General features: G+C 38.3%; 1 protein-coding gene across 2 annotated transcripts; it reads right to left on the reverse strand.

Annotated features, from left to right (window-relative positions):
- Window positions 1-2884: 2884 nt before the first annotated feature.
- LOC139941424 (vacuolar protein sorting-associated protein 33B-like) lies at window positions 2885-24202 on the reverse strand. Of its 2 annotated transcripts, XM_071937906.1 has the most exons (21): window positions 24113-24202; window positions 21745-21825; window positions 21171-21232; window positions 20530-20579; window positions 19687-19754; window positions 19305-19350; window positions 18849-18943; window positions 18208-18312; window positions 17122-17296; window positions 14220-14293; window positions 13536-13622; window positions 13066-13159; window positions 10440-10517; window positions 9656-9720; window positions 8377-8391; window positions 7024-7078; window positions 5831-6054; window positions 5155-5253; window positions 4835-4928; window positions 3968-4087; window positions 2885-3023 (listed from the first exon to the last, which is right to left on the reverse strand). In XM_071937906.1, exons 1-21 carry the CDS (start codon window positions 24191-24193, stop codon window positions 2944-2946), a joined length of 1848 nt encoding a protein of 615 aa, XP_071794007.1. In that variant the 5' UTR covers window positions 24194-24202; the 3' UTR covers window positions 2885-2943. The 2 variants fall into 2 exon arrangements, with proteins under 2 accessions (XP_071794007.1, XP_071794008.1); XM_071937907.1 differs by lacking the exon at window positions 8377-8391.
- Between the last annotated feature and the right edge of the window lie 1123 nt (window positions 24203-25325).

Below are 25325 nucleotides of genomic sequence, written 5' to 3' on the forward strand. Positions count from 1 at the left end.
AAAACATTCTATGCACACCAGTCTTTCACTTTTCAGTACTTTTTTTGTAGCAAAACATGTACTTTAATAATGCATGAATTGGAAATCAAACCAATACAATTATTAATTGAATTAAACTGATAAAATAATGTAAAATAATATATTTAAGTACTGTTGATTTGATTTGAATTGAATTAATGATGCCGAATGTCCAGATAATTCAGTTTGTTAGTGGTCAGATGTAAATAATGTGTGCTTTAAAACGATTTAATTAATAATTAGTATTATTAATATTTTAATCTTGAAATTTTAATATTTATTTTCAAGCAAACTTTAATCCATGATTTTGATTTTGATTTTGATTGGGCAATCCATAGCAACAAGATCTAGTACTTAGAAGCGTAGAGGTAAAGTATGGCAGAATATAACCTAGGTGAGATCTGGACTGTTCCAATCAATGAACACAATACTCAACAAAAACTGTAACTGTACAATCATGCTGTTTTAACTATGTGTAAAGCTTTGCATCAAGTTTGCTTGAAGATAAATTCATGATCACAAGCATGCTCGTGAAATAGGGAGAAATGTTGAACATCTGTGTATCCCATCTCCAACCTGGGGCCAATTACATGTACATAAAGCTGCTCAAGCACAAGTGTCTAAGCACATTAAAAATATGCAGTTCAGAATAAAGTTACCAGCCTAAGTACCTTCTCGCATTTACAATCAGTGACTGCTTTTTTTGCTTAGCAGATTAGCAGAAAGTTGCTAAGCATTATACTCTCTTAAGCACAAAACAGCTCAGCCCTATATAATTAACCAGAATATGGTTACCAGCCAAAATACTATGTCACCTGTACAATTTGTACCTAGTATCCTGCTCATGTCTGCTTAGCACACAATTGATAAGCAATATTCTTAGCTTAAGCAGCTGTATGAAGTTGAGCCCTGACCTTTAGAAACATTGGTATGAGATGCAGAAACGTTTCTGTTTCTCCATATTTCACTCGCTTGCGCTTGTGTGATAATTAATGATTGATTAATGTTTTTTTTCCAATTTAAAGTCATGGTACACCCCAACGCTCAACCCCAAATATTGTTACTTGTGAGGACAATGCAGTTTTCAAAGGAAAATGAATTTTTGTATTGGAACATTTCAAAAGGCACCAAGGCAATAAAAAGAGGCTTGAAGGTGATCACCTTTAAATGATTGAAAATTATCAATGGTCCTTTTGCAAACCCCAACCTGCAATGTGTACCATGACTTTAAAACACTGTTTGCCAAACTGAAATAATAATATTTGTGATAAATTTTTGTGTACATGATTAAATAAATTTGTATACAAATAATTACCATCTCTATCATTTTGTGTGTCTCGGTACAAAATAATATACATGTATCCATCAAGGTTTTTATAACATTTAATATATACACTGGCTTTTTGTTGTGATATAGATTTTATACAACAGCCGATTATATTAAATATTGCACATATATTTCTTGCCTTGTGTGTTTATTGATTAGTATTTTGGGGATGAAAAAAGAAAAATGACTTGAGCAGGATTTAAACATGCGACCTCCAGATTAACATGAGGGTACTGCACTGCTCTAACTGAGCTACAGCATCTAGCTCTATGTTGTTTTCCAGTGTTGACAACATCTCTGTGCACAAGTTCAATTCTCACTCTTGTCAATTTTACTTTGATCGACCCCAATTGAACAAAAAGTTACGTTAGTTTCCCTTGTGTTTTTTTTACTTGATTGGTATTAGTATTACAATCAAAATGGTGTGCACTGTGCACTCCCACAGGTAACAGTGTGTGCATTCAATATTTGTGCCTTCGTTCTTAGTACAAATTTCGGAATGGAAATTAGTGCTAAAAATAATCATACACAGTATTTTGCTGTACATGTAGATCGATCTATGTAGAAGACCAAAATATTAACCGAATTCATCTGACATTATCATCACAATATACATGGTTAAACCATTATGTGGGTATTTAATTACCCTGACTGTGTTTTACATCTCTCCATGGCATGCATGGAAAACCTGTGTAGTCTGTATTTTAGGTGATGCAACAATTACATGCTTACCATCAATTTTGAATGAAATTTGACTTTCAAACTGGACCACAATACTAACTCTACTCATTGGGATATCAGTGGTTAGCCTGGCTGGATTTGAACCCACAACCTTGAGATTGCAAGCCTTACATTCTAACAATTTCACCAGAGCGACAAGTGACATGGCCTGAAATGACCTTGGTTGTTCACACGCTTGGTTGTTCCTCGCACCTATAAAAAGGCTGGAGACAATCTATTTTTCAATGCAGCTCCTAAGCTTTGGAACCAACTGCCCTAAGACGTCGGAGAAGCAGTGTCTACTTCGATCTTCAAGCGGTCTCTCAAAACGTTTTTGTTTCCCCACTTAGAACCTCTAGTATTTTTCTTTTGTTTCGTTTTCTACTTATGTTATTTTGTTTTTCTTATGAGGCGCTGTGTTAATTGTAGAGTGCCATAGAAATGTTTATTATTATTAATAACCTGAAAGTCATAACATGTGTTTCGGCCCAAAGATGGTGGGAGGAACAAGTACAGGACCGGGTAAGGCTGTTGAATTTTCAGGCACATGTAGGTAGAGTTTGATATTTTGAGACTGTACCACTACCTCAGCACAGGATTTGAAGGTCGATCTATATCATGTCCTTTTTTTCCCCTGATGAACAAACTTGTATCAAAATGACATTCCACAAAACAAATTGTAGCTGTGCAAACTTTGTATGGAGTATTTACCAATGTTTGTATCCTCCATCGAGAAACTGTTCCTGGACGGATACTTTGAGCCTTCATCACCAAAGCAAGTCTTGAAGAACTTGTCTCTCAAACCTGATTGGTGACGACTTCTCTGAGGCGGCATGGATATTTGTTTAGTCTCGCAGTCCTGGCAATTTCAACAGAGTTCATTTTTTGCCATCATTGAGAGATCCGACAAGTTCAGCGCCATTTGTGATTGCTGTCATTGCAAATATAAAGTGGTAACCTAAAAGGAAGACAATATAAAGTGACATGACACAAGTTAATATTGCACGACCCAATTTTTCGTCATTTCACTTCATTTATTCTGGTTGTGAAGCCAAGGACTCTCAGAAAAGTGAACTTAATCACTGTACTAGCCAAACGCCAAATGGAAAGAAGACAAGAAAGCTAGTTTCAGTTCTAGTGGGAGGAAAAGCCCAGAGAACTATTACAGGAAAAAAACACGCAATCAGGAGGGGACTGAAAGCCCAATCCAAATAGTGCCTCCCCTTTGAACAAGGTTTATTAACCCAATTAACCCGAGGACATCGTCAGAATAATCTTGGAACCGCCATACTGTAGGGCAATGTAACTGTGCGTTATACAGTGAAATGCGCATTTAAGACGTTTACATGTAAACCTATTGACCACCAACATGGTGAGCGTGACACAGCCACGGCGTGTGTTGTGCGTGCAAGGGGTCAATAATGTAGGTAGAAGGTAAGGAAAGATACCAGTACCACTACACAACCCAACCACCGACGCTAACCTGACTAACCTCACAGAAAGTGAACAACATTCTGAAATGTTTTCTCTGAACAAAATGTGACAGATGCTTCAAAAAGAAAACACATAGAGTTGGGGAGGTAGTGCTTTCTGCTCTACCGGCCAGGCTTCAGACTGATGATACTCAAGCCTACATGTACATCCGTATGGACTGTAAAAGGGGTAACCCTGTTTCAGCCCTAGGAATAGGTGGCAATGGCCTCTGGAAAAAAACAGTTGTAGCCTACACCTTGAAGTGGCCTTAAGGCCTTGTGTGTCTGGCGACTTAAATAAAAAAATATATAAAAAATAGAGCCACTGTTGCATGTTCCAAGCGCATTGCAGAAAACACCTGCAAAATGCAAAATGTATAAAGTTTTTGTAAACATGGCACACTCATTAACGAATATTACGGAAACTCACCCTTTATTTTGCCAAGCAACCTGAGTGCTGCCATCTCTGCGTATGTGCATCCGCCAAGAAAGTAGACCAGCACTACTTTTTCTGACGGCGTATCAGGCTGATGACTGTTACTCGTACGGCCTTGCATAAGGAAAAATAAAGAATACATGATGGCCTTTGACGCAAGTAGGGTGTTGTGGCTGAGCGGATAAGAGCACCGAACTCAAGCTATGGTGCTTCTGTTCAGCAGAGTGTGGGTTTGAATCCCGGTCGTGACACTTGTGTCCCTGAGCAAGATAATTAACTATAATTGCTTCTCTCCACCCTGGGGTAAATGGGTACCTGTGAGGGCAGAGATGGTTCGTGTGATTGATTTAGCCGAGTAGCACATATTAATGTTGCACAGGCTGCATACTCTGAGATGGTTTAAGGAGTGATTTTAGGCCCAGTGACCAGAGGTAATAATGTGAAGCGCTTTGGGACGCCCTCCGGGTGTGAAAAGCGCTATCTGGAAACGGGTTATTGTTATTAAGTCGCCATTAGCACTGAAGCATTTCATACATATAGTGCACAGTCAATTGAAGTGCCATTGGGGCTGATGAAAGGGTTAAATATGTGAATGAAATATTTGCTACACAGGTGTGCATTTCAAAAAGAAATTTTACAAAAACAAAGTTAAACAAACTAAATAAGTTTTATCAACACATGTTGTGGTCAACAAATCAGAAAGTGAAAGTGTTTTGCATTCTTGACAAATAAAATTTGTAGTTGATTTAAAATGTGTATTTTCATCATAAAATTGCCTGACTCCAGTGAAAAGTTCTAAATTTATCATCACTGATTTAGACGAATTAAACTTGCAAGCATTAATCATCTTAAAAGATATACCTTTTACAGACTGTGCTTTGTGTTCAGCAAACGCTGGTCCTGGTAGCAGTTTAGTGATGTCATCTAACCCGGCCCAACCTCCTTTAGCTAAGACCTGGAAGATTAAAGAATAATGATATGCACTTTCTTTTACAGCACTTTATCGCACAAAAGGGCATCTCAAAGCGCTCATTTATTTTTTCTACAAGGTATATGCATAGCCAGTTTTCAAATCTCAGACCCATTTATATACACTCAAGTTTATTCATAAACCATTATGGCTTGCTTCATAAACCGTGCATTTTGTGCAAAACAAGATGGTGGCTCCATGATAAACATACCTGCTCAACCAGTTTACATGTAAGTGGAGTGAAGGCACCGCTGAAAACATAAGACATATCCTCTGGATTGCGTAGATTCACGTCTCCTGATTTTGGAATCTACAACAGAAGAAATTAACACTCTTGTTATCACATTGGTTTGACATAATCAACTGCTGGTGCCCACATTGTTGTTTGACCCTTTAAGCATAACTACATGTACCTCCTGGGGCTGGAACAGGGTTACCCACTCAAAAGTCCCTCAAAGGATGAAGGCATGGGTATCATCCACTGAGAGCCTGGCTAGTAGTAGAGCAGAATGCACTACCTTCCCAACTTTTTACGAAATTAAGGTTAAGTGCCTTGCGCAAGAGCACAAGTGTCATGACCAGGATTCGAACCCATACTCAGCTGCTGACTTCACCAGAGCTTGGGCTCGGTGAACTAGACTGCTCAGCCACTACAAGATATGACTTCCCCAGCCTAAATTTAAACACTCCTCACCCAATTTAGATAAACTGTCCTGAGTAAAGATGGGTTGCACATGGGCAAGGCTTTCATTGGCTGAGAGTTGTGCGCAACGTGTACACGCATGCACTTTGTCATTCTTTATCTTCAAATATTGCGGTTGGTAGCGTTTTGTGCAATCCATCTATTCATTACATAGTAGTGTAGCAATCCACATGATCTTTCTTACCAGATTGAGTTTCTTGCACAGCATACGGAACGTGGTCTTCTTCATCATCGCCTTGTCCGTAATCTTAGTCTTGACGTCAGTCACGGTCAGTTTACTGACCTCCACGGAGGGCTGCTCTGTGTACAAACCAAGTTTACGCAGATTGGAAAATGTGAGTAGATGTTTGTGGCCGTGGCTCTGTAGGAAGTGAGTCTGGAGGGTTTGATAGTCCCTGCTGGACAGACCTGAGGAATAATCAAAGCGAGAACGAGTTACAGACAAGAAAGAGCACTGGTCAGGTTGGCATTTTCAAGAAAATACATAGCCTCCAACGCAGCCTAAAAAGTTTAACTGTTTTTAATTTTGGTTTGAAAAAAGACAAATTTACTAGAGTGAGATTTTAACCTTTGGCCTCCGGATTAATGTGCCTGCACTCTACCACCTAAGTGACCTATCCCTATGTGGGAGATCTTCCTATTTTGTCAGTATCTTTGTTCAGGGGTGCCAGTCACAAGCCATTCTACGTGTAACTGCTGTATAGCTGGAGATCACACCCTCATTTTTGTTACACTACAACCTAGCAAGTGGTAGCAGAGGGATCACTAAAATGGATGGGACTATTTTGTTTTTTATTTTTATTATCAATTTCTTTTGCAAAAAATAGTTATTGGCCTGATGTTTCGACCCTAGCAGAGTCTTTCTCGAAGGCTAAATGACAACACAACCGTTAATTTCTTTTAATGGAAAATGATAGAACAGAGGCTTAACACTTAATACAATAAATGTAAAAATAAAATAAAACATGACCTCAAAAAGCTAAAAAAAAGTTCTTTGTTCATCAGGGGTGCCTAGAGAAATAAAGTACTACAGGGATCATAACTACATGTACATGTCTCCTGACGATGACTAGAGCAAGCTAGTCAAAACGTTGAGACCAATTCAAGAACCGACTCCGCGGTTGTACAGTTAATTACGATCCTATAAGCTTAAGTACGTGTAGAAGTCCCAGCCTATTTCTATACCATTCGCCCAGGTAATAGTTAATAAGCAGGACAGTTCTTTTCAGAACTGAGAAATCTCTGAACACCCGTACAATCTACTCCGTGGTAGTAGAATAAAGCAAGCTAGTTCTCTAAGAACAAACTCTACCTGGCGAGTAGATACACACATGGTGTTACCGCAAACCAAATATATACACATGAGTATGTACATACCATTTTGTGTGAGTGACAACAAGCAGATCAGCCTCAATAGTTTATCTGGTGGAACCTGTAAAAAAGATAAATTTTTTCTTCTAATTATTGTAATAATTACATGATTCTGGGTTTTGTAGCCAAGAGCTTAACTAAAGTTTTGTTGTTCAGCAGAGGGTGGGAGTCGAGTACCGGTTTTGGCACTTGTTTCCTTGAGCAAGATACTTTACCATCTTACTTTGTCCTTCGGACGAGCCCAAGTGATAGGATTAGTACATACATGTAGTTCATGTAAAAGAACCCAGAACACTTTGAAGAGTAGGGGTGAACCTTGGTGTTTCTGGTTCACATACATTTGTAACAAGTACCCGTATTTACAGGTTTCCTCGGGTGATTAGGTGCACCTATGAGAGGCATCCATTGTTTCATAACAGAGAAACAAATGATCACCTGAACCAATGCTTTAAGGTTTGACTAACAATGACATACTTGAAAGGTCATGAGAAATGGCTAATTTGAACAACTAAAATATTGTTTGTTTTTCTTTCTACAAAAAGCAAAAAGAAAGGCATAATAAAGCACATAAACTGTACAGTAACGCCATCCAAAGGATGTTAACATGTACATAACTAAAACTACCTAAAAGTTAAGAAGCAATTCCAAAATGGCTAGCAAAACATTTTAAAGCTGGTAAAAAAAAGGCAGACTGAAAAGTGGGGAAAAGCAAATCAAAAAGGGGAACACAACTAAATTGTCATCAAAATGGGGAATTGTGTACATGCTCTGAACCCCCCAACAAAAAACGGACTAAAACAGATTGGATTGCCAATCTACATCCATAGGGCAATGACTTCAGATCTTGACCATTCTTGCCCTTAGTTTGGTTTTATGGACACTGGTAGAGGTGCCGCTTAACTCAAAAGGTAACTTAAGCACTAAACAATTTTGCTTACCGAAAAAGGTTACCAACCGCAATACCATTTCACATGTACAGCAACAGTCTGTGACTGGTTTCCTGCTAATTTTTGTTAGGAGACCTTTGCTGAGTATCATTTGCTGCTTATTAATGCTACCCCACATACTTAGAAGTTTGTTTACTCATTGAAAGTTAATTTGTCCCTTATCAAGAATCAAAAAGTGGTCAAGTGTTAGCAGCTTAGCAACTTTCTGCTCAGCAAAATTAAGAAGGGTACTAGTCACAAATTATACATATGACATGCTACTTTGCTTGGTAACCTTATTCAGTGGTAAAGTTGATAGCGGAAAGGGGAAAAAGGTCAACAACATGGCAGACAAAAATTGCACCAGCGGAAAAGCAAAACACATTTTTTTTCATGCATGGAAACGTGTATACATTATAGTGCACAGTTTTACCTGCAATGGGCCAACCTGTGGGTTACAAGAGTAAGAGGGTAAAACAAGAAATCAACTTGCAGCTGAATTGTGACACAATTTTCCAAACTAAATCTTCTTTGAAACTCAAAAATTAACACCTAGTTGCTGTAGCAGTAAAACGACAGAAAGAAAGAGTAACACAAATACACATGGTTTTTTTTGTTTTCAGGGGAAAAAAGTAAGTAAGAAAGAAATTGTAGCTTTGAACATTTGAAGCGAAACCAAGCAGATATTTTGCATTACTTTTAGAACTTTTGGACTATTTTATAGACCCGAGTACTGATGACGCCAAAGTTTGTTTACCACTTTGCAGAAGAACAGGAAATCGTTGTTTCTCTACACAACAGTCAAGAATGCAGGACCCAGTCACAGCACTCAGGTAATACTGTAAACAAACTATGACGTCATTAATACTCAGGGACCAATTTCATAGAGCTGCTTAAAAGCATGAAAATAGCTGGCTTATTTTACACATGTTACTGGCCCAAATTTCATGCCATGTACATTGCTTGAGACTGGTATTTAGCTGTTGTTTACTTAGCATTACAATTGAGTGGAGTCTTGGCCGGTAATCTGATTTTACTAAGCAAGGATTTTTTGGCTTAAGCAAAGTTTTGTGCTTTAAGCAGCTCTATGAAATTGGGCCCAGGTCTATAATGCGCATGTATTTGATCATCAAAGTACATGTTTGGATTGAAATAGTGATGGTTGTGGGTTCGAATCCCACTCAATGTGTCCAGGGAATAAATGACAGCATTTCACATAATACATCAATGATGGGTAAATAAAAAATAAGTGGTTTCAAATTCCAAGAATTGGAGGTTTTATAACAAGATTGGTAGAGTTGACAACTATTGCGCGAGTCAGGGGAAAATAGTGAAAAACATGCACTCTCTTCCGAATGTTAACACAGTGTCCTTAATTTTAGTTTAAACAACCAATATGAACCGTTGCATTTTATAAGGTTTTCAGATACCACAGTGAACGATTACCCTTGTATGGCAGAGCAAAATGCTACACAAAAGGCCTCTGACACTTCTCAAAGATTAATAATCATTTGCTACTCACATAAAACCGTTCAGTGTGCACAACACATGTTCAGTCCACATGCTTTGCTATAGAAACTTGCTAGATCAATTCATTATTCGCTGTATCAGTTTTCTAGAGCCGGACTAGAACCTGCAACCTAGAACCATCACCAAGGTGAATTTGTTGGGTAGTTACAGGATAAACTGATCAACAGAGTTTATTTACTAACCTGTCTGTCAATTTGTTCCTCTATGTAGGTAGTACACTCCTTCATGTTGATTCCTTCCAGTAAACCTGACAAATAAACAAAGATTTTAACTATTATTATTTACTAGCGAGGCCCATACATACATGTAGTGCAGTTTTCCAATTGTTTCATAAGATACACTGCACCCAGTGGCAGTGCTAACAGAGGGAACAATGCCCAGCCCATAACAATGGGCCATTCAGAAAACTCAATGTTAAAAAATGTTGATTTCTTTTTTTCGCAATTAGTTTGACCCTAACCCTAACCTCAAATTGCAATTTTTAAATAGTAAATGGCTTCATAACATAATTGATATACTAAAGCACATTTAGAAGCAACACTCAAATGAACCAGATATTTTAGATCAAAGGTTTTCACCATCAGTTCAACTGCTTATCCTGGCTTAAACAAACAATTTTGTAGCTTAATCAGGGTTGAACTTTATGATCTTGAGCAGCTGGGTATTTTTTTCTCATTTTGTTGTTGTTTTTTATCATACATATTTGTTTTAACAAAAGCTTAATTTTGATTTTCATTTGACCAACCTGCCCACAATTTGGAAAAGACAATCAGTTTGTACACATTGACTATTGTGAATGGCCATCAACATTTGTTTTGTTAAATTGCAACAATATCAGAAAACAGGTCAAATTATACAAAGTCAGTTGATCGTCAATGAAACTTTGGTGAAATATCACATCTAAAGTCTTATTGTATCCTATCATTTTTATTGTTGATTTATTGAAGCACTATTTTGGAATCTTACTATGCTCTGTCTGAAGCTGTTCCTCAAAGTTGACCTGCTTATTCTTGAGATCGAGTATCCTCTCACAAGCTCCAATGTCTACAAGAGAAAAAAAATGTGTTAAAGGTGAAGGAAAAGCACTGGCAGATAAAGACACATGGATACACAAACAATAGAAATTAAAGAGAATTATAGAGATGGGGAACTCATGAAATGAAAAGTGAAATGTTCACAGCAAAATACAGGTATGTGACGGCATGTTAATCTGGAGGTCGCAGGCTCGAATCCTGCTCAGGTAAATTTGTCCTTGTTCGAATCCCCCCCCCTCCCAAACAATAAACCCAATCAGTTTGACCTGTGGTTTATAACTTGATGTAATTTATAAGACGCATCTCCTTTAAGTGACCCTTTTAGTGCTGCTTCCCAGGTTGTAACATGAACTTAGGTGTGATCCATGGCTACAATACATGGCCTCGACGGCACACCAGGCTTCTTATGAGGGTACAGAACATCTCATGGCAGGATTACAAGACCAAAGAACAGATCTACGGAGACATTCCACCAATCTCTACTACTGTTGCTCAACACAGAGTCCGCTTTGCAGGTCACTGCCTTCGTGCCAAAGACAAGGTCATTCCTGACGTGTTATATTCCTATATTCCTATATTTGTTAAAGGAACACATTGCCTTGGATCGGGGGAGTTGGTCAATAAAAAGGATTTGTAACCATTTGTTGTAAAATGCATATCAGCCATTCCATGGTATTTGCGCTTCATAGTAAAAAAATCAAAATGGTTATCAGTGAAGTTTTTACATTTATTTTGAAACAAGAACACCTAGTGCTTCTATTTCTAAAAAGACTTTATAAAAATATTCTTTATTGTTTTTGTGACAGCCTTGGGAGTAAAGGGTAAAAAGTGTACACTGAAGTCTGAAAAATCCTTGAAATTCAGGTTTTGAAAAAAAAAACATGAAACAATAGGTGTTCAGATTTAATCATTATGTATAAACAACAAAGAGTCATTAGTAAGGACAGCCAAAATTAAATATACCTTTTTGAACTATTGACTTTTGAAAAATGGGAGTTAATTTTTACCCTCGTTTTACTGTCACGCGAGTCACAAAAAAAATGATTATAGTATTTTTTCTGTTATAGACCCTCAACATTTTTTTTCTTCTCTCTCATAATAGTGGTCTTTTCAAAGGGTCTTTCAAGAATTTATTAGTTTTTTTTTACCTAGGCATTCTACTTTTTAAAAAAAACACCCTCGAGTTTGTCACGCGAGTCACGGCAAATGCACTTAATGCACATGGTTGGCAAAAGCTACCAAATTATTCTGGGGATGATGTCTACATGGAATGTTAAAAAAGCACCCCAGCCCACTGGAACATACTACTATGCCCCTGAATTTATAAATTTATGTTAGAAAAAGGAATTATTACAGTGTACAATTATGACTTGGCACACTGTCAGCAGATCATGTTGAACTACATGTACCATGTGTACACTGCATACTGCACTGTACAATGTATTCACATCTGCATAATTTAAATAATACAAGGAATGATAAACTTAAAACAAGAACGAACAAAAATATTTGATGAAACTGTGTATTTTAAGACAGTATTCTTAAGTTAGATTTGGAGGGGGGCATCAATAAAGAAATTACTTAACAGATGTACATGTACTCAGCCTAACACAGTCTAATGCCATTAGAACTTGACACCAAAATTGGTTGTTTCTTATCAACCTACTCTGCCAAGCGTAGTGAGAAAAAAGTCGTTCCCCCAATCACAAAACAATATAATAATTTCTAGTAAGGGTTCTCTCTATGAGTTTGAGTGGTTCTGAAAAGAACTGGTGGTTTCACAACTCTACGTTTCGACCAGACAGTGTTGTTGAACCACCAATTCTTTTCAGAACCGTCCCAACATTACCATGTTTAAGTCAAAGCCTCTTCAGATTCTTAATTTTCCTTTAAATGTTGCTTCAGGTGTTTCTTCCTTTGATAAAAAGATTCAACTTCAAGTTCTAAGTGTTCTGAATGAAATAAATTATTCTTGTTATGCAGTATCCTGTTTATCTATTGTATATTTTCTCACTTGTCACGCGAGTCACAAACTTCTGTCACGCGAGTCACGTTGCATTTAACAAATTTTCAATTTTTTTAAAAGTTTTTATTTTGTACTTTTTATTGGTAAGTATAGTGCTTCTCTTGTACTTAAAAAAAAAGTGATCCGGGACTAAAAAGTTTCTCTGAGTTCTCACGAATGGCCAACGGCATACAGGGATACAAGACCTTTCATTTTTTGGCAGTCACGCGAGTCACATTTTTGGAACACCTATAAAAACATGATACCTACACAATTTGTGTTCGTTTTTTATTTTTTATTATAGGGCTCTTTACTAAGTTTATATAAATTGAGTTACATGAGAGCCACGTTTTATATTTTGGAGTATAGATCTTTCAAAAGTTGAAAAACCAGTGAGATTGTCACGCGAGTCACAATGGAATGGCTGACATGGTTAGAAAGATGTTGTACAAGTAGAATACAATGATCCACACAAATATGCCTCGAAATTGCACGGTTTTCCTTTTACATTGTGAACCAACACAGTCTGCCATTTATTGCTAGATCTACTTACGTATGGTTAGTGACTTGTATTGTTGCTTTAAATCTTTCAGCTCAGTCTGCACAAATGTTTTGACGTCACCAATATTGTTTAGTCCTCTCCCTTTCTGAAAACGGATGATACATGAAAAACAGCAAATGAACACGACATGTGAAATGCATGATTGCATGTACATGTGCATCAAGATAAAGTATGATTGCCTTAGGGACCTGGCCAAAATTAGTCCAGAACAAAAAGCGACAAGATGTGAGGGTTTTTATGTAATTCACTGTACAAGTATCCCTACATAGAATAGTGTGAAACGACCAACTTTTTTCATTGTACACTTTTAGGGAGAGGGAGGAGGTATTGAAAAAGTGTATGGAATGTACGCTTGTGAAAATGATTATTACTGTATGAACGATCCCTTAATTTAAGTGACAACAAAATTATAACAAATTCATAGACTATAACAATTTTTGGTTGACAGTGAACTGCCTTACCTGGTAGCCAGATTGGACCATCTTGGCCTGCGCACTGAGATATGCAAATACGTGGGAGATATGACGGCCACGAATATCATCAAAAATCTGCAATCAAAGTCAAGATTTTATATGAAATCATGTTAACTGATCAAAAACCTGCATAATATCATGTTCATTTAAATAGTGCTACCATTGTGTGTATTCAAACATGCAGAATCATATTAATTTTTGGTTTTTACCCATATACACCAATGTGTGTAGCACTGTATACTAAGTACTTTCCCGAGTCCTGTGAAAAAAATCACAGGCATTTTACTCAGGTGGGATTCGAACCCACGACCCTTGCAATTATGCAGAATCATGTCCTTTACAAGGCACTGTAAGTGCAGAATTCCATAGGACATGTACATGTAACCCCAACAAGCACCTCTCAGAAGCAATCTTGGATATTCGTATCAAAACACTGGAAAACAACCTGAACAATATTAACGCATATTAATCCAGTGTGAGGGATTCAGTGGTCACATTGCACTAGGTAAACTCTGCCATTTACTCAAATAGAAGTAACATAATTAAATTGCAGTCATTGTCGACTACAAAAAGACTACAAAAGAAGTGGCATCATTACAAGGTTAAGAGTAAATGTCACATTGGCTGACAACCACCCTTTGAATCGGACAAGTAACATGAATACTGCTTTACCTGATCATCACAGTTCAGTAGAAGTCGCAAGCTCCTCTCCGAGCCGGTAACCTCTGGTCCAAACTCACAATAACCTGTTGATGGAGTGCACAAGGAGTAGGAATAAGCAACAACAGCAAATTGACAAGAGCAAGACTTGAACCTACAACCTACGGATTCACATGACGGCGCTTACTAGCTGAGCGAGCTAGCCCCCAACAGTCAGTCTTTTTTGTCATAAAGAATATCTAATCCTTTCCATTTTGCGATGTGAGAGTGGGTACTGACTGCATCTCTTGTCAGAGCATTAACAAACAGACACCAACATAGCCTTGACTCAAGGCTGTTGGCGTAGTGTGCCCCGGCCCGGCGCGGCACAATTCGGCAGTCTGCACGCTGTACATACACGAACAACGTACATGTATACAGTACATTGTACAGTAAATTGTACAGCGAGAACAGTATAGCGAAGTCGTGAGTACGGTCGTGTCTTTCTACTTTCAACCTCGCACACGCGGCTCAAACAACAGCCTTGATGGGTCTGTAACAGCTTTATCGGAATTCCGATAAAAGGGCGTGCATGATCTGGGCATGTCATTCTAAACATTGGCCAATCACAGGCGCGATTGAGAATGACGTATTACTGCTAGCAATCTTCCCACGTCCGTGTGCGTGGTTGTGTAGTGTCTCATTTGAATTGTGTATGGTTGTGTATATTCCCATTGACTTGTGTATGGTTGTGTAGTTTCCCATTGACTTGTGTATGGTTGTGTAGTTTCCCATTGACTTGTGTATGGTTGTGTAGTTTCCCATTGACTTGTGTATGGTTGTGTAGTTTCCCATTGACTTGTGTATGGTTGTGTAGTTTCCCATTGACTTGTGTATGGTTGTGTAGTTTCCCATTGACATGTGTATGGTTGTAAAGTGCCCTACTGACTTGTGTATGGTTGTGTAGTTTCCCATTGACTTGTGTATGGTTGTGTAGTTTCCCATTGACTTGTGTATGGTTGTGTAGTTTCCCATTGACTTGTGTATGGTTGTGTAGTTTCCCATTGACATGTGTATGGTTGTGTAGTTTCCCATTGACATGTGTATGGTTGTAAAGTGTCCTATTGACTTGTGTATGGTTGTGTAGTTTCCAATTGACATGTGTATGGTTGTGTAGTTTCCCATTGACTTGTGTATGGTTGTGTAGTTTCCCATTGACTTGTGTATGGTTGTGTAGTTTCCCATTGACTTGTGTATGGTTGTGTAGTTTCCCATTGACTTGTGTATGGTTGTGTAGTTTCCCATTGACATGTGTATGGTTGTAAAGTGTCCTATTGACTTGTGTATGGTTGTGTAGTTTCCAATTGACTTGTGTATGGTTGTGTAGTTTCCCATTGACTTGTGAATGGTTGTGTAGTTTCCCATTGACTTGTGTGTGTACGCTGTACGCTAGCTGTATGGACATGAGTGGGAATCGCTATGATGTATAATGGGTCTGAATGCGCTGCCGGACGGTATACGGGCCACCGATGTGAGCCGGACAACCCTCGTTTGGTCGGTACGGTGTCAAACAACTTCAAAGAGAGGAGGGGTTCCTTGGCCCCGTTGTATTGTGTTTCATTATAACACGAGGACTAGCATCATAAGTACAATGTAGCTGGTAGATTTGTCCCTGAATGGGAAGCTGCTTTACTATAAGTGTAACGTTGTAGTGTAGTAGTATGGCAGGAGTTAGTTTATGAAATTGATCTTTACTTGTAGTTGTTGTTAAGCCACACGCCATCTTCTACAGTCTGGTATGTTTTCGACCAACACATAATTTATTTTCGATCCCCAAATTTGATTTACCGCGAGAAACGTAACGAATAATATGTCTAGACAAAATAAACAGCTGGGTTTCTTATCTCATCTGGTCTGAAATGAGGAAAACAGTAATGTTATTAAATGTTTGTGCTTCAAGGGGATGAGTATGCCCAACATCTAAGAATTCTAACCAAGTAGCCATTGCCGGAAACCCATGACACCTTCATACTTTTTGAACCTTTCTCAAACACATTTCACACAATGTATGGTCTAATTTTCTTCCTTCTTATTTCTAAATCCATGATTGGTGCATTAAACCTGGTTGTTTTATTTTGTTGAAAGCTTCTGCAGCTGTGCCACGATGTACTGTTGCAAATTATACACCGTACCATTGATATATAGTACACAACTTTGTTTTAGGGTAGGGATTTCTCCCTCACGCCCGCCGCCATTGCAATTTTTTGCACAGCAGCCACAAGACTTGTTGTTTACATGTACGTCTGAGAGCACGTGCGTGTGCTTGCAGAACGTTGTGATTGACATCGCAGCAAGAGTTTATAGGTCAACCAACAACCAATGAGACCGGGTTGTTAGTAAACTTTAGCATAATGAGCTCCACCCTAAATTTTGGCAGTTACAGAACCATCAAGGCGCTACTTTAGAAATACTCATGTACCGAATGTGTACCATATAGATGGTAATGTCTATGTACAGTAGGTATAGGTGTGTACATACGCTGTACACATATTATGCACTGTGTTATGTATGGGGGTGCGCTGGTGGAATTCAGTGATTTCGGACTGGGATTTTGCGGGTCGCGGCTGGCTGTAGCGCCTTGATCAAGGCTAACACCAACATGACCAAGGAAACTCAAATTTCCAAAACTCACACTGAGGAGTGGTTTTGTCACTCGGACAAAATAATTGTAATAAAAGAAATTGTAATTATCAATGATTGAAGCTTTTAAAGGGAAGGTACACGTTTTCACAGGCTTGTTATTTTATGCTTATGATGGGATACACCTAGTGAGAACACTGGTCTTTGACAATTACCAACTGTGTACAGTACCTTTAAGAGGATGCAACTTTTCATTTGAATATTGTTTCTACTGTTACAAAAACAAAGTACCAACCACTTTTGATGCCAAATGTTTCATCCAGTAATCCCTCATACGTTGTCTGTGTGCACAGCGGGGTCACCAGGTCAGCTTCACGATCAATCAGGAATATATGGCCGATCTCATTCCGGATGGGTGCACGGGGCTCTCCCTGTAGTGACTGTAGTGTTTTTACAAGATCCCATACCATCTGGAATAAGAACAGCCAATGCAATTTAAAACCCAGGTTTAAAGGAACACGTTGCCTTGGATCGGTCGAGTTGGTCTTTGAAAAGCGTTTGTAACCGTTTTTTATAAAATGCATATTGGTAGAAAGATGTTGTAAAAGTAGAATACAATGATCCACACAAACATGCCTCGAAATTGCGTAGTTTTCCTTTTACCTTGTCGACTAACACGTCGGCCATTTATGAGGGTCAAAATTTTGACTCCCATAAATGGCCGACCATGTTAGTTCGCACAGTAGAAGGAAAACCACGCAATTTCGAGGCAAACTTGTGTGGATCATTGTATTCTACTTTTAAAACATCTTTCCAACCATATGCATTTTATAAAAAACGGTTACAAACGCTTTTGTTTTGACCAACTCGTCCGATCCAAGGCAACGTGTTCCTTTAAGACCAAATTACTTAATTGTGTAGTATTGTCCATGTTCACGCCTCCATACCAACACTTACCATCATAAGAAATAGAAAGATCGGATCTTTCCAACGATGGTAAAATGAAATCAGGTTATTACACAATCCCTTCAAATTGGGCTTTATTTGCTCATCGAGTAGTTCGCTAAAAAGAGCGCTCAAGTAACAAAATGAACGCTCTCATTACCCAAATGTTTCGAACATAAACAAATGCTAGCGCCCACATTCTCACACAAAAGAAAGCCGTGTTTAAATGTCAATTTTACAATTGTATTACCTTGACGATTTCATTTTATAGTACCGGTAGAGCATAATCAGCAGATAAGTAATATCGAATGTCCTATTTATCCTTTCAAATGTCAAATAAAATTAAGAACTGTATTACTTTCCCCGAGTTCCCTGAAAAAAATGCCACAGGCAATTCATATAATATATTATTATAAAGTTAGTGTAGCTTTTTTACCTTAGCACATCTGCCTAGACCATACACATGAGGTATGGTACCAAAAAGAGACTGCAGGTTGACTATGGAGGTGGCTATGGTATGTAGTAAAGACTGCTCACCATGCTGCAAGATATCAAAGTCACATTAGTATTATTATATCAAGTAATAAACCGCAAGAGAAACTGGCTATTTAGAGTAAAAATTATTCATAATAATAATAATAATAATAATAATAATAATAATAATAGTGGCTTCTTATATAGCGCTCAGGTCCGTCACGCAGTGACGCTCATGGCGCTTCAACATTATTACCCCTGGTCGCTTGGCCTTAAATCATTCCTTAAACCATCTCAGCTCCCTGAGTATACAGTCTGTGCCGCCAAACATGTAGCGGAATCAAGGCTAATCAATCACAAGAACCAAGTCTGCTCTCACAGGTTCCCATTTACCCCTTGGTGGAGAGAAGCAACTTTAGTGATGTGTCTTGCTCAAGCGACACAAGTGTCACAACCGGGATTCAAACCCACACTTCGCTGGTTGAACAAAGAAAGCTCGACTAGAGAGAGACTTGAACCTCCGGATTTACATGCCGGAGGTTCAAACAACTGACATTCCTACTTGTACAATATTTCACAGGTTATATCCATGTCTATCCTTACCAGAAAATAGTCTCTGAAAAAACTTGGAAGCTCCAACGACAAGATGTCTCTATCTAAAGCAATGAGGTCTAGCCGGAAGTCTTCCATTTCAACATCTGCAAAAGACAACAACACATTCATGACTTACACAGATTAAATGTGGTTGCTTTCTGTTCTACTGCTATGCCTCAGTATGTACATCATAGAACTCTATGTGATTTTAGACGTAATTTTTAGCTGCTTTTGTTTTGAATTCTCGTGTATTTTACTGTACAAATGTATGTATATATAGGGCACCAGTGAGAACAGTTCATTGACAACTGATGGGGCTACTTTAAGACAACATAAATAAATCAACAAATCAAAATAATATATTGTGATAAATCAAGGATATTTATTATGACAAATCAAAGATCTACTATCATATTGAAATTTCTTAATAAATCTTCAACAAAAATCCATGCTATTAAAACTTACCTCCATATACTCCTTCTTGTTCAAGTAACATTTCACAAACATATAACTGAAAGATGAAGTGAAGAAAAAGAAGGTGGGAAAAATGTTCTTATATAAATCTCGCAAGTTAACTCAATCTTTGCAGAAAAGCCATAGAACAATGGATTACTCCATGTAGACATCAGCCTAGTCTACTGTCCGTAGCATGACCTTGCCTCAATGGGTCAAACAAGTGGGGATGATTATTTTGGAAATGACACTACAAACTGCACATACATCCTATAATTATCCGTATTGGACTCCAATATATAATGATATGTGCTCCACCCAGCAAATGACAAGGATTGGTGTACGCAGCATATAGGGCTACAACATGTTAAAGATATTTGATTAATTGGCTTACCTTTCTAGGCACAAACAAAATCTTGTACTTCTTTTTTCTGAAGTTCTCCTTGTCACTTTTTATTTGATCTGAAAATAAAAACGTAATTTTATTTTTATCAGCCCAGTAAAGCTTTATTATCGCACATGTTCATGATCTAACAAAATACAAACTTTTAATTTGCAATATCAAACTGTTATGAATTGATATTTGTGCTGATGGTCGTGATTTTTCTCTAGTGTGTTAATGTATAATACAATACAATACAATTGTGAACTGTTTATCTGAACTTTTTTTTCGAGTTGTCACAGGCAGTAACATGTGTGCGCAAAACACACAACTACTTTTCAGTATTAAGAGGTTTGACATGAATGCATGTTGGAGACACAACATACATGTAATGTGCTTAAATGAAAATCTCTGAAGCCAAGCGGTTCTATATAATGACCCGGTAGTGGTGCCCCAACCTGGTCAGTGCGATTTGGCCGGCTTCAGGAGAAAGCTGAACAAAAATCTTTAATAGATTTTTGTTTCAACTTTTTATTTATTACCAACATCAAACGTAACACCTATAACAAGATGAATATAACACAAGAAAAAACTGTTCAGATTTAGATGTGAGAGGGAAAACCCCAATGGGGAAAGACCATGGAATCAGGATTGGACTGAAAATCTAATCCACATGCAAGGCTCTGTACTAAGGTTGTATTCCAACCAGGGTCCACAGAGGTGTTTGGCAGGGAAAGCAACCACTGAAATTGCCAAAACTATAAAATAAAAAAAAATAAAAGCTTACAACTTTTAAAGCACCCAGTTTGAACTACAACAAGCTTGTTTGGATGAATGAAGAAGGTTACAACTTACTTGATATATTCCTGATGTTATCAACACTGGGTCGAACTAAGTACATGCGCCTATTGTGAAGAGATACAGAAACAGTAGTGAAAAAAACATTAAACAGTTAACCAAAAAGCTGTTGTAAACTTTTGACTGCTCCTAGGTTCTAGATCAAGGGGCTGTGAAGATGGAACATGCGTTAAAATTGTTATCAAGTTAGTTCTAAGCAACTTCCTTTATGCAGCAGCTGAGGTAGGCGAGCAGATATTGTAGGGAAGATTGTTCAAAAGGTAGGGGCAAATTTAACCAAAAGCACCAACAGATTTGGTGCAAGTAGGAGTATTAAATGTGAGTTGATAATAAATTAATCATAGTCTACAAAGATAAAATCAGCAGTCAGCTTGCAGGGTGCGAACCTACAACCTTGTGCATCAAGCTAAATAAATTAACCACAAGAACCATCTCAGCCCTCACAGGCACCCATTTCAGAAGAGAATCAATATTAGAGTCAAGTGTCTTGCTCAAGGACAAAAGTGTTATGACCAAGAATCGAACCGGGTTCTAACCCACATCCCAATGACTCGACCACAAGAACTCCAGTACAAAGCACTTAACTGATTGGCCATGACACGCCACAATAACAAAATTTGAGGAGCAGTTTTACTTACGAGTCTCCGCTGACCTCCAATTTGTTGCTCTCCAGCTTGAATATCTTGTCAACTCCATGTCTCTATTTATTAAGACAATTATAGAAGATGAGTTAACATTTTGGGTAAATTGGGTCTTTTTCTTACTTGACAGGAATGTGCAAGTTTATCGATAGCAAATAATCATTTCTATACAGTAAGACCTACAATGTATACTACACACACATATCCTGGTCATTTGATTGGCAGAACACTTGACTTGTCTCATCTTTTGTAATCCGTCCTAACTTAAGATGAGTTCAATGCGTCCTAACATCCTCAAATACGGAACTGAACTCGTCTGCATTCCTAAGATTAATCCCAAGTTAGGAAGAGTTTGGTGAAATTGACAGCTGTTATGAATAACTCATGAGTGAGGTCGCTTTTGTTTTCAAAGTAGATTTTCCAGAGTGTTGGGTGGACAATTTTTGTGTATAATGTATTTTCTGAGCTAAGCCTATAACTGAAATAAGGAGTGAACTCATTCATTCGCATGCGCAAGTCATAGTCGATCAATGATGATGATGAGAAACTTGATTGAGGAAATGCTATTTACCTTTAGAAGCTGAGCTCCAGCTATCCTGTCTAAGGGTCTCATTAATTCAGGATCTATTACTAGGTCCTTCATCTCAGGAATCTGCAAGGTATGATGAGGGGTGAGTGGAGATGATGTGATGTGATAATTATCTGATAAGAAATATTGTCCACATGAATATCAAATCCCTAACCCAGAAGTGTCCTTGGCTATAGACACTCCTGACATGCCTGAATCCTGAAAACAAATTACCCACTATGGTAATGTAAATGATCAGTCCCACATTTACATGATTTGGTACACGTTTGTTTACCTCAGGCTTCCAAGCTTCACTGATTAACTGCAAAAATGAGTGTATATTGACTCAATCTTTAACAAAACCAGGTGGTTTAGAGGTACATGTAGGTAAGTTCAAAATTACATCAACAAGAGACGGTACATACACGTACATGTATCCATGCAGGATACATGAATAATATTTTGATACAGGAGGCTCCCGTCATGCCAATGCAAGTCGCCCAATAAAAGTGGGTTCTGTCCCATGCTCACCATTTTGGCTTTATAAACATGATAAATGTACAAACATTTAACCCCCCCCCCTTGACAAAGTTTCACAAACATTTGCCTCAAAATAATAAATCAGTATTGAACTTTTAAAGTACTTAAATACAATGATCCATTTAGACCTTTTTGCGAATCATGCCTGGCTGATTTTTCTCAATGCTTTTCGACAATTGAGAAAAATCAGCAAGGCGGGATTTGCGATATTCGGTCTATCAATTTATTAAAATAAAGTAACACAAATGAATGGGACAAAAGAGTGAGGAAAATTTCTGTATCCTGCCACCACTTTTTATTTGTTATGTAGGTAATAACAAAATATTTGTTTACCAAATGAGATATTACTTTTTGTAAAAAATATTTTAAAAAATTGTGAAAAAGTGCTGGCAGCATACAATTTGAATCGTGTATTCCACCACTACTGTGACTTTGTCACTCATTTTGTTTTATTAAAACAAACATTGACTAGACACCAAACAAATTTTGGGGAGGCGGAAAAGTTTCTGTATGGCGCCATCACTTTTTCATGTTGTATCTAATTTATGCAATTATTGATAATGATATGCCTTTTAGTCAAAATTTGTGAAAAAGTGGTGGCGCCATACGGAAAGTTTATATCCGGGGAGGCTTCAACAATAGTATGCTTTTCAAGTTTCAAAATCAAATGACAAGTCTTTTTTAAGTAGCAGATCGGGCACTGGTGACTTGTTGGGAGATGACTGTGCGGCCCTACTCCTAGAACTATTTCGGTTTCGTCCGGCTATCGTCTCCCGTAACCTCATAGGTTTATATCTCTCACGCGTTCAACGACCCATGGTTCAATGAATTTCGGCATCAGGAATCTCTCTTTTTTTTTTTTTTAATCTCGCCAAAATTAGGCTCTATGTGTCCTTTGATGTATCAATGTGTATTCTTTTGACCAGAGAATCCACTCCACAATCTCAAAAATTGTTAAAAATGATAAATTCTTACCGTAATTTCAGATTCCCTATCTACTGTACGTGTTACTCCTCTGCCAACAATAATTGAAAATTACCCGACCTCGTTTTGCGAAAATGCGTCACGAGAGGGCGGGTACGATCCGTGATTTGTGTACAAAACATACACGGAACCACGAAGCTCGCACAGGGTACCAGTATGTACACTTTTTGCACACAGCCGTTTACATACTGGTACCCTGTGCGAGCTTCGTGGTTCCGTGTATGTTTTGTACACAAATCACGGATCGCACCCGCCCTCTCGTGACGCATTTTCGCAAAACGAGGTCGGGTAATTTTCAATTATTGTTGGCAGAGGAGTAACACGTACAGTAGATAGGGAATCTGAAATTACGGTAAGAATTTATCATTTTTAACAATTTTTGAGATTGTGGAGTGGATTCTCTGGTCAAAAGAATACACGTTGATACATCAAAGGACACATAGAGCCTAATTTTGGCGAGATTAAAAAAAAAAAAAAGAGAGATTCCTGATGCCGAAATTCATTGAACCATGGGTCGTTGAACGCGTGAGAGATATAAACCTATGAGGTTACGGGAGACGATAGCCGGACGAAACCGAAATAGTTCTAGGAGTAGTGCGGCCCCATCCATCCAGCACAACCAGGCAGAGGACTGCACACAGACCTGACGCAGGCCACGCCCACCCACGTACAGACAGTGCAGAGTTCTGCAGCTAGCAGAAATAGCAGGTCGACTGATTACTGAATTGTCCGAAAACTGGACAAACATAAGTAAACGGACAGTACTACGCCTAATTCGAGCACAATGTGAATAATATGAAGCTTGCGTTCAACATGTAGCGCTTTATCAGACTGTTGAACTACTTACAGATTCCAAAAGATGTACCAAATGTTCTTTTGAGAGTTGTTTCAACACGGAGAAATCCGGAGACTTTATGGTAGTCGCCATCCTTAGAGATGTTTGTAACAGCCAATCAAGAGATGGCGCTGTTCACCGAATCTGTACTGGAATTAGAATTGTGAACGGTCGCGATGCTGACGAGACCAATTCTGTTCTGAAATTGGAATTTGTGGACGGTCGCGATGCAAGTTCCCCCATCAACATGATAATAACAGTGTTCGTCACCAACCTAACCCCCTACCTAAATGACAAAGGTAATGCATGAAACAAACACACCAAAAGAGAAATAACTCGGAAGGCGGCGGCAAAAGGATGAAGGGCGGCTCCGTGTAGTCTATAAGATTTGGCAACTACCTGTAAGGAGTAGATTCTGTATACCCTGGTGGGGTTCGAAACTACTTCTCATAGCTTTCTCAGTACATGTTAATTCACATTGGGGACAGAATCTCCTGCTGATAGGTTTCCTTTGGAAACCGGGTATTGGCATATTACACACAGTGGCGGCTGTGTGGTTAGCAGGAGATTGAAATTACTCACGAGTTTCTACCGCAGAAACAGCCCGCGAACGCTTCTTTTTGACAGGCTATTGAAATGCAGAAAATTAGCAAAGTGGGCTCACCTGTCACAGTGACAGAAATTACATGACCTTATGAGATACAACCAAAAAGTTCTTTACAACCCATACAAAAATTGAAAATTTTATTGGGCTGTTTCTTCGAATTTTATACAGACCGACTCTCGCGTATGGAAGCCTACTGGAATCGGTAAACAGCCCGAGCAGAGTCCCACCAAATTGAAGGCATACATCAATTTGGCTAGTAATAATGATCATCGATAACAATGGGCGTCAGCGAGGTGGTTAAACTAAATGGGGGTACATCATACGAATGGGTGTATTTCTTTGTAAAGATATTATTTTTATAAGACGTCCAGCGTTTGCCGAAACCGCGGGCCTCCTAATTAATGTGTACAGAACGTTTCTTTCAACTTGAACGACTGAAAAAAGTAACAGTATGATTAATCAAGACACATTAATCTTGTTTTAATAGCCTCATATTCTCCGTCAATTAGTTTGTTTAAAGACAATGGACACTTTTGGTAAAAATAATATGCCAAAGACCAGTCTTCTCACTTGGTGTATCTCAACATACGCATAAAACAACAAACCTATGAAAATTTT

Source organism: Asterias amurensis, chromosome 9, assembly GCF_032118995.1.
Source record: "Asterias amurensis chromosome 9, ASM3211899v1".
Taxonomy (NCBI): domain Eukaryota; kingdom Metazoa; phylum Echinodermata; class Asteroidea; order Forcipulatida; family Asteriidae; genus Asterias; species Asterias amurensis.